At 44.5% G+C, this 15,046-nt stretch overlaps 1 protein-coding gene and 1 long non-coding RNA gene across 2 annotated transcripts in view; both read left to right on the forward strand.

Annotated features, from left to right (window-relative positions):
- Nucleotides 1-3,518: 3,518 nt before the first annotated feature.
- Nucleotides 3,519-5,253, forward strand: LOC146716686 (uncharacterized). Its single transcript, XR_014915685.1, has 3 exons — nt 3,519-3,588; nt 4,328-4,387; nt 5,127-5,253. It is a non-coding gene; the product is annotated as an uncharacterized LOC146716686 (long non-coding RNA).
- A 3,198-nt stretch (nt 5,254-8,451) lies between these two features.
- The window catches only part of LOC146716687 (uncharacterized), a 33,915-nt gene continuing 27,320 nt past the window's right edge, over nt 8,452-15,046 (forward strand). Inside the window, exons 1-3 of the mRNA XM_085434582.1 lie at nt 8,452-8,506; nt 12,592-12,831; nt 13,178-13,259. Coding sequence (XP_085290708.1) covers nt 8,452-8,506; nt 12,592-12,831; nt 13,178-13,259 — 377 coding nt within the window. The remainder of the gene's footprint in view (nt 8,507-12,591; nt 12,832-13,177; nt 13,260-15,046) is intronic.

A 15,046-nucleotide genomic window follows, 5' to 3' on the forward strand; every position in this document is an offset into this window, starting at 1 on the left:
CGGGACGACGTTACATATAACGTGGAGATTCTCCTCGGGCTGTGGCTTGAGGACCCTCCAGAGGAGCTTCACCGCGCCGTGGAAAGTCGGCTACAACGGCTCTTTTCCGGCCTGCCATGGCTTCTAACTTCGCTTCCTCCGACCGTGCAGGCTTTTCTCCGGCACACACCCCACCTTCTCTCAGCCACTCCTGCCTTGCTGCCCGACTCGCCGGATGTGATCTTGCCCGGCCCGTCGGAGCCGTCTGCGGGGAGGAAACGCTGATCGCGCCGCAAGCGCGCCACCCCACAGCCGGACGTTCGGGCTTCTAAATCGCCGGCTGTGGTGAGTGAGGACTCTTTTTCATTTTCAGACTGCATGACTGTTCATTCAGGGGCTGCGTTTTGTGTGGCGGATGTCAACGCGAGCTGCTTATCGCCTGTGCAGCTACCGGCAGCTCAGTTAGCTCCCCCGCGGCCACTCTCAGCTCGGTTAGCTCCCCCGCAGCCACTCTCAGCTCGGTTAGCTCCCCCGCAGCCATTCTCAGCTCAGTTAGCTCCCCCGCAGCCAGTGCTCCTCTCAGCTCAGTCTCCTGTGCCTCCCTCAGCTCAGTCTCCTGTGCCTCCTTCAGCTCGGTCTCCTGTGCCTCCTTCAGCTCGGTCTCCTGTGCCTCCTTCAGCTCGGTCTCCTGTGCCTCCTTCAGCTCGGTCTCCTGTGCCTCCTTCAGCTCGGTCTCCTGTGCCTCCTTCAGCTAAGTCTCCTGTGCCTCCTTCAGCTCAGTCTCCTGTGCCTCCTTCAGCTCAGTCTCCTGTGCCTCCTTCAGCTCAGTCTCCTGTGCCTCCTTCAGCTCAGTCTCCAGTGGCCCCTTCAGTTCAGTCTCCAGTGGCCCCTTCAGTTCAGTCTCCAGTGGCCCCTTCAGTTCAGTCTCCAGTGCCGCCCGTAGCTCCAGTGCCGCCCGTAGCGCAGGCCCCAGTAGCTCCAGTGCCGCCCGTAGCGCAGGCCCCAGTAGCTCCAGTGCCCCCGCTACCCGTAGCTCTGGCTCCAGCAGTACCGGTTCCACTCATTCACTCCATGCAGGGAGAAAATTTAAGGTCCAGTCAGGGAGTTTCTCGCGCTTTAGCTGCTTCAGGCACCGTTCTGCACTCCAGGGCTTCCCCAGAGGCTAGGTCTCAGTCCCCAGCTGATTCTGGACCCCTGAAGATTAAGCAGCCCTCAGAGAACAACTCCGTGTCAGTGCTGTCTGAGCAGGGCCAGTGCTCAGCACAGCACCCATTGCCTTCATGTCTGCCAGAGGACTCCATGCCTGCTGGCTTTGTGATGGCTTCTGCTGGAGGGTCCAAGGGGCCCGTCCAGCCTTCGTCTCGTGTCTCCGCTGGAGGGTCCGAGGGACCGCTCCAGCCTTTGTTTCCTGTTTCCGCTGGAGGGTCCGAGGGACCGCTCCGGCCTTTGTTTCCTGTTTCCGCTGGAGGGTCCGAGGGACCGCTCCGGCCGTTGTCTCCAGTCTCCGCTGGGGGGCCCGAGGAGCCCGTTCAGCCACCTGTCTCAGCTGGAGGGCCCGAGGAGCCCGTCCAGCCACCTGCTGCAGCATCATCATCATCCTCGCCGGCTGCAGCATCATCATCCTCGCCGGCTGCAGCATCATCATCAGCCTCGTCTGGTCCAGCCTCAGAGCCTTCAGCCTCGTCTGGTCCAGCCTCAGAGCCTTCATCCTCGCCTGGTCCAGCTTCATCCGAGTCTTCATCCTCGCCTGGTCCAGCCTCATCCGAGTCTTCATCCTCGCCTGGTCCAGCCTCTGCAGCCTCGCCTGGTCCAGCCTCATCCGAGTCTTCATCCTCGCCTGGTCCAGCCTCTGCAGCCTCGCCTGGTCCAGCCTCCGCAGCCTCGCCTGGTCCAGCCTCTGCAGCCTCGCCTGGTCCAGATCACCATCGGCTGAGTGGCCGCCGTTGCCTTCCGCACGGCCGGCCCCCGGACCGCCATCGCCTGAGTGGCCGCCGTTGCCTTCCGCACGGCCGGCCCCCCGAACTGTGTCCACGTCACCGCCGTTGCCGTCCGCACGGTCGGCCCCCCGAACTGTGTCCACGTCGCCGCCGTTGCCGTCCGCACGGTCAGCCCCCTGAACTGTTTGGACTCCTGTGCTGTCGGCCCCCTGGCCGGCCCCCTGAACTGTTTTGGACTCCTGTGCTGTCGGTCCCCTGAACTTTTCTGTTTTGGACTCCGTTTTTCTTGGGCTGTGGTGTGTTTCGTTTCATTGGTTTTCTTGGGTTGGGTCTCGTGTTTTGTTTTTCTTTTTGTCTTTTGGCCTTCTGGTGCTCCTGTTTTGTTTTGCCTCGAGCCCTCCGTCCTGGACCCCCGCCGCCCGCCCTGGTCGGGTTGTTTTCTGTTTTTTCTGGCTGTTTTTCTTGTTGGGCTGTCTGGAGCCAGCCTTTGAGGGGGGGGGGGGGTCCTGTCATGATCCGGAGTCTGCGACTCTGTGTTTGTTTAGTTTATTAGTTTTCTGTGGTTTTGGTTACCTTGGGTGTTTATACTCTTCTGTTTCATGGTTCATGTTCCTATGTTCTGTTTCCCCCAGTCTGTGTTAAGTTGGTGTGTTATGTCATTGCGTGTATGTGTTTCCTGTTTTATTGTGAAGGTCTGCGTCTTATGTGAGTGTTTCAGTTTGTCTCCCTACTCTCGTCACGTGATCACTCCCAGCTGTGTTCCCACCTGTATGTAATCTCCCTGTGTTCTCTGAGTGTATTTAAGTTGTGTCTTCTGTCATAGTAATTGCTGGTTCGTCTGTGTTGTTTCCCCTCGGTCTCCCTGCGTCTTCCCGTATGTATTTCTCCGAACCTCCCTGCATCCTCGTTTCTGGTTTGTCTTATTAGTTTACCCAGTTTAGGTTTCCAGTTTCATGTTTTGTCGCCACCGTTGTTTGTACTTACCCACCTCTGTGAATAAACACTCACCTGCACCAGAGCTGCCGCCTTTTGGTCCCTTTCTACAATTCCACACGGCTTGCCCCGGCAATCCGTGACACAGAAGATGTCATTGTGAACCTGAGAGGTTGCCTCTCCATTTATAGGCTATATAAAAATATACAATTAAAATTGTTTACATCATGTTTTTTTCTTAAATCATTCGGGCTATTTTCAGCCTATTGTAGGGTAACCAATAAGAAATTATTATTTAACGACTAAGTAATGCTTCTGTCATAATGCTTGTATTCTTCATGTTTCTTTTAATTGCAATGTGATACTTAGACTAGAATACTTTTTTGGGTTAGGTCAGCAATGTCTCATTATTACAGGCTAAACAAACTTACAGTGCCTCCCATAGGATGATGGTGCCTCATCTCCACAGAGCTGTAAGCTACTTCAAACCACTCACCGTTGCACTGAGCGCGCCTAATTTTGAATGTGCATCTGAAGCTCGTCTCTGATTGGATAATGACGTGAGGGCGGGAGGGGAAGAGCGCCTAGTTCATGACTATAGCTAACGAGCCAGCACGAGAGAGAAGACGGGAGAAGAAAACGTTGAACTTTCAGCAACTACATTGTTAGGACAAATTACAAACATACGATTTCAAGTGTTTTTTGAGGATCTGTGTTTGTTCGTCAGAAAGTCTGCACGGTAAGTTCAATATCTAGGCGACGTTTTTTCAAGATAAAAGCACCAGTTGATATTTAGACCAATGCTCATAACCTAGCGCTAGCATGCTAGTTCAGCTGAAAAGCACAGGCAAACTTTTGAAATACTAAAAATGATCATCTGCGTCTTTTGTAAAAAGGTATTGGTCACATTAAGAGGCTATGTACTACATTGCAGAGTGCATAAGAATGAGCCTTGTTGTATTTTTAAATGTGTTGGCGCCAATTGCAGCCAAACATTCACCACATATTCTGCTTTCAAGGGGCATTTTTATCGTGTGCACAATGCACCTGCACTTCAAGCTACTCATAAAGCTCTTGTTGCAGATTTAAAATGTGCGGTTTCATTATGTGCCTGCCATTTTCAAAAAGTGAAAGAGCTAGTGTCTCACTTAAACGATCATATTGCAGAGGGCAGGTCTGTGTCATGTCCAGTAAGTGGTTGTAAGCATATGTTTACAAAAAAGTCATCATTTACTTCTCACATGTGTAGGAAGCATAAAGCTTGTTCCCCAGATGGTATTGATGACATGTACAAGGAATCTCATCCTCAGCCCCCAAATGACAGTACAGAATATTCAGAAAACACACATGAAACCATGGCATCTGCTAGTTCAGCCAGTGATATGCCAGAGAAGGATAGTCATTCTTATCTCAGAAACATGTGTGTCTTTTACCTTAAACTGCAAGGACAGCTGCTAATTCCTCCCTCTACTATACAGAGTATTGCTGAGGAAATGCAGAATGTGCACGAATTGGGTCAAGCCTACACAATTAATAAGGTAAGTTGTTTACTAAAAAATGAAATGAACCTATCAGATGAAGCAGTCACTAAAATCTGTGACTGCATTAAAGAGTCAGATTTGTTCTCTGCTTGCCATCAGGGACAACTAGGAACAACACACACCAGAAATCAAACATTCAAAAAAATGTTTAAATACACAGAACCCAAGAAAGTGCCATTGGAAATGGATGAAAACATGACAGAAAAATGTGCTTACTACATACCAGTTGGAGAAACCCTGAAGAGCTTTTTAGAGTCACAGTTATGGAGGAATACACAGTCACAACAGTTTGGGGTCCTGATGTAGAAATTTTTAAGGATTTATATGATGGCAAAATATTCAAATGTCACCAGTTCTTTAATGAAAACCCGGAAAGCCTCAAACTGATTTTGTACCAAGATTCATTTGAGGTAGTGAATCCCCTGGGTTCTGCTAAAAAGACGCACAAACTTCTTGCAGTCTATCTGTCATTAGCAAATTTACCCATTCATTTGCGTTCAAATACAGATAACATGTTTTTAGTCTTGTTGTGTGTTGAGAATGACTTCAAGCGTTTTGGAATAGCCAAAGTTTTCTCAGAGTTGTTGGCAGATCTGAAATCTTTGGAGACAGATGGAATAGATGTAGATGGAGAAACAGTAAAAGGGGGTCTTTACTGTATTGCTGGGGACAACTTGGGTTCTCATTGCATAGGAGGGTTTACAGAAAACTTCAGCTGCTCTCAATATTTTTGCAGGTACTGTGAAGTAACACGAAGTGAGTTTTATGCTGATCCAAATGCCTGTGGTCCTCCACGCACTCCAGAGACATATGACGCGGCTGTTGCTGATCTCCAGTCTGAAACTATCCAAGACGTCAGAGGAATAAAGGTAAACTCCATCTTCAATACCCTTCAGTCTTTTCACGTATCCCAGCCTGGTCTCCCACTATGTTCACTTCCCCACAGCATTTTGGTTATACTTTGTCTTGAACGTGGTCATGGCCATGACTGTGTGTATATATATGTATATACTTAATTTTTACTTACTTTGTACGTGTATTTTAACTGATCAATTATAAAAATGCTTAATAAACTTTTATATGATTGTTATTCTACAGGTGTTTCTTCTCTATAAACCCAGAAAAAGGAACCAAAGTAGAGAACAAAAACTCAAAGCGTTGTCTCAGTGTGAACCCTCGAGTCCTCACCCTGATTCAGGATCTCGCCGACCACGAGTGGCGCTAAGCCTAAATTTTGACTCTCTGTGGACTGTTAGTTTTACTTTGTTAATTTTGTTCCACAATGTGTACTGGAACCTTTTACTGGTCGAATGCATGAAGCCAATTCATGAAGATGTTCTTTCTTTGTAGGAATGTTCTTTATTTACATAAGAAAAGAAAAAAACAACATGCTGCTACTGCAGTGTTTCTAGACCACATGTGTAGGTTTGTTTCACCACGTGGTTTTGCTGATGTTTTCTGACCAGGGCCATGGTTGTGGTGACAGCAGGGTGCGTGTTGCGTTGCACGGTGATTATGATCATTTTTGGCACAATATGTGTTTTTTGTTTTAAAGTCTTAACAGGTTATTTAACTTTTTCTGGTGGAGGGTCTAACAAATGCTTGTTTCATGAACGTGGTTCTTGCTTTGCAGGAATGTTCCACAGCTTTTATAGCCTATATTTTGATTGAATTGTGTAGTTGCTGTGTGCATTGCATATTGTGTTAGTTGGAAAAATGGATCCATTTGCTGTCATTTTGCTAATGTGGCTGCAAAATAAATTTCCCAAAAGTGATATTTTCCTCTCTTGTGTTTTCTCAAGATGTATTTTTGCATGTTTGGGTGTAGGCATAGCAGTAAGAAATTTGCTGGGTTATGGTTAAAATTTTACATTAAAACATATAATATTCAGCATAGATTTTATGTATAATTTACAGAGCAGCTCCATTTAATATGCACAGTTTCACCATAGTTCTACCATGTTAAATTAGTTCTTTGTACGATATTTCCCTGTTAATTTTGCAGTTTATGGATCCACAAAAAGCATTTATTACTTGTAAAAGATACAGGAAATAGTGTATTTATATATCACATCTATGTGTGAAATTAACTTCTTTTTCCTGTAGATTTAACTGTTTTAATCTGAGATTCATTCACTGTAAATCAATTTACAAGTTGCATCTGTAAAGCGTTTTTACAGGAAGTCCCTGGTAACCCCAGCTGCCAGGGTTTTCCTGTAAAAACAGCACGTTTTTTTTACAGTGCAGCTCACCTATGTCAGACCTTTTGATAAACACAATTCTAATGAAAGTGAGAACATGTACACTGTTACATCTTTCAAAAAATGTTTTGAAATTGTGGTGCACAGTTCAGAATAAATGTTTTTCAAAAACTATTGCATCTGTTTAGTAAATTTTTATTTCCAAAAGAAATTTCTAGAAGTTCAGAACAGTAAAATTCCCGCTTTTTAGAATGAATTAGAAGATAACTCTTACGTAGTTAAACTAAAATACTCTTTGAGAGTTAATATATAAACTCTTAACACCAAGTGTTAAATTATCAACTCCAGACAGATTTGGTGTTTAACACTAAATCAGAGTTAACGTACCAACTCTCCAAAACGAGTTAAATTAACACTCTCTGGTGTGGACCCACATAGACACTTTAATAGTGTTGAAATCAAATCCGACAGTGTTAATTTGGACATGCTGGATTTGCTGTGTACAGAGCACCAGGAGGAGAAAATCATTACAGTATGTTTTTGTTTGTAAAATAAAAGCTTTGCTTGATGTTTCTGGTCTTAAACTTATTGTATATTCAAATACCCAGTTTAATAAATTCTATGGTAAGTTTCCAAGTAATATTTCACATAAACACATAATGTCACTTTAGATATATGGCATATAGCAAATATGGTGAGTCATCCTTTATAGGGTGCCAGAGGAGCCACGCAGCTCTGCCTGCCTTTGCTAACTTAAAGTGACACGGTCATGTCGACTTATCACAGTCACCAGGTCTTCAAGTCCAAACAGGCATGGAGTAATGTCCTGGATAAAAATTGGTCTTCTTCTGGAGTTCCTTTCTAGTAAATACTTCAATAGATATTATATTTTGGTATATGTGCTGGTCGGCCTGATGTCAGCATGTTGGCAAATACTATAAAATAAATATTTTATATTTCTTTTTTCCTTGAAAGAAAATTGTGACTAAATGACGAGAGAAACAAAACCAGCAGATCTTGATACAATATCAGCATTTGGCCCTCAGGCAGACTGTTGTTTTAAATCTCAGTGCGTCCCCGGTTAGCACTGATTCTAAAAACAGCCAAAGTATTATCAGGGTGGCTAATACAGAGGCACAGACCATGAACTGAACAGCACTTCATCCTCAGACTCATAGAACAGTAATCAGACACAACAATAAAACCATCTGATCTTGTGCTGCATTGAGAGAACCTCAGTGAGTGTGCTGCCATCAGGACTGTGCATTAGATTTATCCCATTGTTTCTACAGACTGTGTGTAAATTATATAAAACTGAAACATGAGCTTGCTGTGCGGGTTATGGTTCACAGCAGCATCTACAAGCGAGAGCTGTCGACTCCCAGTTACAGTTTTAAAGCTTAGCAAAAGGATAACAATTGAAAAGTTTCATGCAGCTGTCATAACGGTAGAAGTTATCCATGGAGGTTAAACCTGCTTCATGCTGCTGAGAGGTCGAGCAGTGCCTGACCTTGACAAACATGCAAGTGTTAGGTCTGCACTCGCAGGCCTCGCTAGCTCAGAGACGCATCCCTGTGAACAAAGCAAGACAATCAGAGCTCAATCCATTTCAACTTGCAAGGGAAGCAGGATCTTGGATCTGAAAGTCCCTCACCTGATCCCAGCCAACGTAAAAGAACCAGCGTCCCCTCACAGCCTTTTATTCAGTGAAAACAGTTACAGAAATACCTCATTGCAAAACCCATATGGTGAGTCGTAAAAGCTATGGCACTGTGTGTATATATGCACGTGTGAGCATGTGAGTGAATGTGTGTGTGTGTGTGTCTCCCTGGTTACAACCGTGTATCAACATCCCGAGTAATGAAAGGGTCATCTCCCCTCATCCCATATAACGGTCCACCATATACAAGCACAGGTGAGCCCATAAACGGCAGGAAGTAAACATTCCTTACTAAATAAGGAAACCAGAACCTTACATGCAATGTGCCTGCAACACTATAGCTCATAGCATCCCCCACCATCCTAGATGTAGGGGAGGAACAGAAAAATATCTGAACATGCACGGCAAGGTTTACAGTTTTAAGCACAACTTTTATCAAAATCACTCCAACAGTAAGGATGTTGAACACATTGGACCAGCAAAAACTAAGTCTATCAATTCATCTGTTGGTTTTTCCAGATCCTCATCATGCGGAGCACAACACGTGATGCTGCACATACTAAGCCTGCCCGTATGATCACCAGTGGGAAATATTTCCTGCAAACAAAGAGACTAATTAAAAGAAAGGACTCCACTGAAAAGCAGTGAGCAGGTGTAGAACAGTCATGTAGGACAGCTCACACACACATTTGGGGTTCAGTATCTTCTTCACAGACACTTTGACATGTGGCCCATAGATAGGAGCCAGGGATCGTACTACCAACCCTCTGATCTGCAGCACAAATTCAAATTCAAATTTAAATTCAAATTTTATTTGTCACACACACACAACCATACACAGTATGACATGGGGGTGAAATGCTTGTAGCTGTACAATGCCCGACCATTAAATGACAGAAGAAAAGTTTTACAATATTTACAATTTACAGTTTACTACAAAAATTTACAAATTAACTTAGGAATTTGCAGTAAAGAATGTGCAAATAGCAGAAGAGATTATAAAGATAAGGATTAGGAATTATAGGAATTATAGGATTATAGGAAATGTGTGGTGGTGCGTGTGGTGACGTGTGTGAGAGTCCAGTCTTATAGCGACGTGTTTGGGAGAGTCCAGTCCTACACCTGGTTCAGGGCCCGAATAGCCTGGGGGAAAAAGCTCCTCCTCATTCTCTCTGTTTTGGCCTTAAGGGAGCGGAAGCGCTTCCGAGACCTCAACAGTGAGAAGAGTCCATTGTTGGGATGGGAGAGGTAAACCAAATTATACCGTACAAGGAAGAAGAATGTCAATGAAGAAGACACAACCCTGATGCACGGTCACAAGTCCTGGTGTGCTGGACGGCTGCTGTGATGTATTAATGGATCTGATCTCGGGCTGAGCAAATGTCAGGGCAACAGGTGACGACTGAGAGGGACATGAAGCACGGCCGCGCCTCTGATTATAAATCTGTCGTGGTGGCTGCACATGCAGCACAGGTGCAGCGTGGGCAGGCTGAGAGGACAGGCTGAGTAAATGATGCTGTGTGTGTGCGGTGTGACTTTATATGAGAGGTGCACTGATTCACACACACAAACACAGTCTAATCTCTCTAAAACTGAAAAACACCCTTAACTCGAGGGACCGCTCCGTCCTCCTCTTCCTCGCCTCGCTCTGCAGTGCAGAACAGTAATAGTTTCTGCAGATGCTACAGTGTCCACTGGGAGCTCTTGTTTGGACAGAGGTTTCATTTTCTGCTGTGGAGTTGTTGTTAGTCTCCTGTTGACGGCGTCCTCAGAAACAGGCACAAGCACACTCTCATTACCCCACTCAGCCTGTACAAGTGTGCATCGCAGTGGACACAGGGGTCCTCCCTTGTCTGCTGGATGCCATCATGTTGCTACCAGTGGACAGCTGAGGGCTATGCTACAGTCACTTTCATGAAAGGAGACTCAGTGGATACCCAGAAACTACAACAACCATGTGCTTACTCTCTGCTACCAGAAAGAGAAACACCTGAGACTAAGATTAGTAGTTTGCAACAATCCTGAAACAAAGCAGCATTATTTTCAGCAGTGAGAAGAAAATCCCAGCAGGAGAGGATACAAAGTCTGCACACAACAGTCTAAACCAAAGACCCTCTGCATCTGTTTATGTAGCATTGTCTCTGAGAGCCCATTTACAAGGAGTAAAATACTCAAACATCAAGGACATGAAATTAAAAAGAGGGACCAAGACACAATAAGAGCACGAGAAAGGAAAAAGAAATCAACACGTCACTGTTCCTCCCACTGCCACACATTTTACCTGTCCTGTCGGTGTGTGTGTGTGTGTGTGTGTGTGTGTGTGTGTGTGTGTGTGTGTGTGTGTGTGTGTGTGTGTGTAAAACATAGGCTGTGTCTTCTTAGCCAACAGTAATGTTAAAATAAGCTAGTAGTCCATGAGTCTGGGGTAAATGATGGAAACACCAGAATATGGCAAACACATGAAACATCCATCTGTGCTGTAGGCTGTCACCTGACTAACATATCAAACATATTTAATGAAAAAAATTATAGCAGTGGAAATCAAACACTGAGCTTCAGTAAAAATGTGAATTTATGTCTCAGCTGTTATTTAGCAAAAGAACATCCTTATAAAATATGATATAATGCTTAGAACATAGAAAGCTTATAAACGACAAAAGCACAGATGTAGCAATTTTATTAAAACACAACCTTGTTTCAATAGAATAAGAGTAAGATCTTGGGAAAGGTTGTTCACACTCAGCTGATGGATTATCTAAATAACTCAAATGCTTGAAGTTTTTCAGTCCGGCTTTAAGCCGTTTCACAGCACAGAGATAGTTCTCATAAAGGTTATGAGTGATATTCTGGTAACGACAGACTGTGGTAAACACGTAGTGCTTATACTAGATATGACTGCTGCATTCGACACAGTGGATCACGTCCTGCTGATCTCTCGATTACAGCTTTGTGTGGGCATTTCTGGCTTGGCACTCCTGTGGATAAAATCATATCTGTCAAACAGGAGCTTCTGTGTTAAGTTGGGCTCGTCATCGTCCTCTGTGGCCCCTCTGCCGTGGGGTGTCCCACAGGGATCTATTCTTGGGCCATTACTGTTTTCATCTCCTGCCACCGGGTGCGATCTTTCGTAAACACAAAGTCTCATTTCATCTATATGCTGATGACTGCCAGCTTTATTTTCCTTTCAGTCGTTCTGATAGCTCCCCAATTAGACTCCTGCTTGATTGCCTTAGTGATGTTAAGTCATGGATGGCTCAAAACTTTTTAAATTTTAATGAACGTAAAACGGAAGCAATTCTCGAATGTGACAGTCTCCCGCTAATTCTTCTGGAATCCGTTCGTTTCCAGTACACGTGGGTGAGGTCACCTGTGTCTTTCCTACATCCAGGACAAACACCTGATACGGATTAATTCATTATGTTGAGTCGTCCTCATGTAAAATAAGTTTTGTGAATAATTTAAGCTGTGAAAGCTTGTGAGGAGTGTTATAAGCTCCTTCACATAACGACTCCCACTCACTGTGTTTGAATGTACGACCCACTTCTTGTTCCCGTTTGGTTTGGACAGAATGATTTAGCCCACTGCTTTGGATAAGGGGAAGAAGATGGATGGATTCTCTGTGAGAGTTCAAATTCTGTTATGTGCTGACAACTAAATGCTTGTTTTAGCATTTCATAATTTGGGAAAGATGCTTCAGATGATTTGTTAGAGTTACGGTGCGTTCAGACCGAACGCGATAGACGCGACCAGAGCATCAGGTTTACATGTAAAGTCAATGGAGGAGTGCGATGAAGCGCGATTGGGGTTCCTGCGAAAATTCAGAAGCAGATTTGTGTCGCGAAAACGCGTTAGTTGCGGGAGCAAGTAGCGCGACTGACGCGTTTGAAGCGGAGATAAAAATACGTGCCTCAGTTTTTGTGTTGCATTTTGTGCATTCGCATGTATCGCGTCTACCGCTCGAGTTGGAAAAATCAGAGCGTCAAGTCGCGCCGCGACAACCAATCAGGAGCCTTGTGACGTGGATCTGACCTAGTGCAAAGGGGCAGGTCCAGCCAAAGCCCTTCATTCTTCATTCAGTATTGAGGAAAGGCTAATCAACGCCGTAGCAAACCACCCGGAGCTGTACGACACCAGCTGCTTTCTGTACCGACAGGAATATAAAGGACCGAGCTTGGAGGAAGATATGTGAAGAGATCGGGCAACCTGCTAAGTTCATTCATTTCTCTTTTGAAAGTTTTGACTGGCTTCTAGCGCAAAAGCTAGCAAGCTCGCCTACTGTCCGGCTATTTTCCCACTGATGAACAAAACCTTTCCGCTAACAAGACAATGTGTTTATTCAGAGCACATCTGCAGGAGAAAGTGGAAGAGCCTCAACAAGAGGAAGAGGACAGAGAAGGAGAAGAGGAGTGAGTCTGCAGCAGGATCAGGGAGGAGATGGAAGTTCTTCGCGGTCATGGGGTTTCTGGACCCCTTCCTCACCCCGCGGGAGACTAGCGGCAATATGGTGGGGACCGTGGAGAACATCCCCCCCGAGGACCAGAGACAGCCCGGAGAGGCATCAGAGGAGTCTCAGTCAGAAGGTATGTTTACAATGAATTAATGTAGGCAGTTAATTCATGCATGTTGTCATATAGGAATATATGTTACTGTTTATTAATAAACAGTATACAGTGGTCCCGCCGTTCATCAAAAAACGTGGCATAATAATACTTTTACGTTTTGCAATCTACAAAGGTTTGCACTTTGAGAATCAGCTTGTGAGAACTGTGAGTAATGTTCATGTGTGTGGGGAAAAAAGTGTATAAAGTGCGTGGTGAGGGGCTGGTTATTCTGAGAACCCCTGCTGCAATAAATAAGGGACCACTGTATATACTTTCTCTATGACTATTGTTTTCAACCTGTTAACATTTAATATTGTCTTCACAGAGCCAACTGATGCTGCAGCAGAGCATCCCCTGTTGCTTCTCCTGGCTCCCCAGTCCCTCAGCTCCTACTGCTGCACCCACAGGTATGTACAGCAGCACTGATAACTTTTTACTCTGTTGGATTCCCTTGTGATTACTGTTAAGTCTAATTGTTGAATGTTGTCATTGTGTTTCTTAAATTTATAAGGTTCAATCTATAGGATCAATACATTCTTTTGTGACCACCTCTCCAGCCACTCTGTGCTGGGGGAGGTTTTATTGCAGATACATCCTATCTGAAAGAGCTGTTTCTTGTGTTGTAAGCTTCCTCTTTATGACCCTTTTGGTCAGCAGGAAGTCATGCATACAGACACACACACACATTCTCACATGACACACACACACATTAGTTTTTGAAAACAGCACAGCTGTGTTAAATTTGGAAACATTGGAGCGATCAGTAGTTTTCTGATGAGGCAGCAGCTCTCCAGGGCAGAAACAATGTTCTTATTTTTCTCCTCCTTCTCCCTGAGGCTCTTCCACTTTAAGCTGGGTCCTTTTTATTCCCGTCTCTCTGTAAATAGTTATATTTTATATACAGGTCCTTCTTAAAAAATTAGCATGTTGTGATAAAGTTCATTAATTTCTGTAATGTACTGATAAACATTAGACTTTCATATATTTTAGATTCATTACACACAACTGAAGTAGTTCAAGCCTTTCATTGTTTTAATATAGATGATTTTGGCATACAGCTCATGAAAACCCAAAAAATTAGCATATTTCATAAAAGAAAAGTGTTTTTAATACAAAAAAAAGTCAACCTTCAAATAATTATGTTCAGTTATGCACTCAATACTTGGACGAGAATCCTTTTGCAGAAATGACTGCTTCAACGCGGCGTGGCATGGAGGCAATTAGCCTGTGGCACTGCTGAGGTGTTATGAAGGCCCAGGATGCTTCGATAGCGGCCTTAAGCTCATCCAGAGTGTTGGGTCTTGCGTCTCTCAACTTTCTCTTCGCAATATCCCACAGATTCTCTATGGGGTTCAGGTCAGGAGAGCTGGCAGGCCAATTGAGCACAGTAATACCATGGTCAGTATCAAATCAAATCAAATCAAATCACTTTTATTGTCACATCACATGTGCAGGTACATTGGTACAGCACATGCGAGTGAAATTCTTGTGTGCGAGCTTCACAAGCAACAGAGTTGTGCAAAATACAAGAATGTAAACAAGCAAAATATACGAATGGCTAAATCTGAAACTAATAAATATATGTACAATATATAATAGTATATGCAAAAAAAAAAAAAAAAATTTTCTGGATGTGTATACTAAATGTTTTTCTACTTGTGTGTGTGTGTGTGTGTGTGTGTGTGTGTGTGTATACACATATTTTACAACTTAAATAGAGTCAACAATAAAATAAAATGTATAAAAATATACAGAGTTGAGACATGTGCAAAACAGTGGCATTACTGTACAGTATGGAGTGCATAATGTTGAAGTTCCAGTAGTGGAGGTGAGGTGTCTATGACGTGTTCAGCAGTCTGATGGCCTGGTGGAAGAAGCTGTCTCTCAGTCTGCTGGTTCGGGACCGGATGCTGCAGAACCTCCTTCCTGATGGAAGTAGTCTGAACAGTTTATGGCTGGGGTGACTGGAGTCCTTGATGATCCTCCCCGCTTTCCTCAGGCAGCGCTTCCTGTAGATGTCTTGGAGGGAGGGAAGCTCACCTCCAATTATCCGTTCAGAGCACCGCACTACTCGCTGGAGAGCTTTGCAGTTGTAGGCGGTGCTGTTGCCATACCAGGTGGTGATGCATCCAGTGAGGATGCTCTCAATGGCACAGTGATAGAAGGTCCTGAGGATGCGGGGGCTCATGCCGAA

Source organism: Copadichromis virginalis, linkage group LG2, assembly GCF_057382275.1.
Source record: "Copadichromis virginalis isolate Kocher_CV1m ecotype Utaka linkage group LG2, C_Virginalis_male_GT1.1, whole genome shotgun sequence".
Lineage (NCBI taxonomy): Eukaryota > Metazoa > Chordata > Actinopteri > Cichliformes > Cichlidae > Copadichromis > Copadichromis virginalis.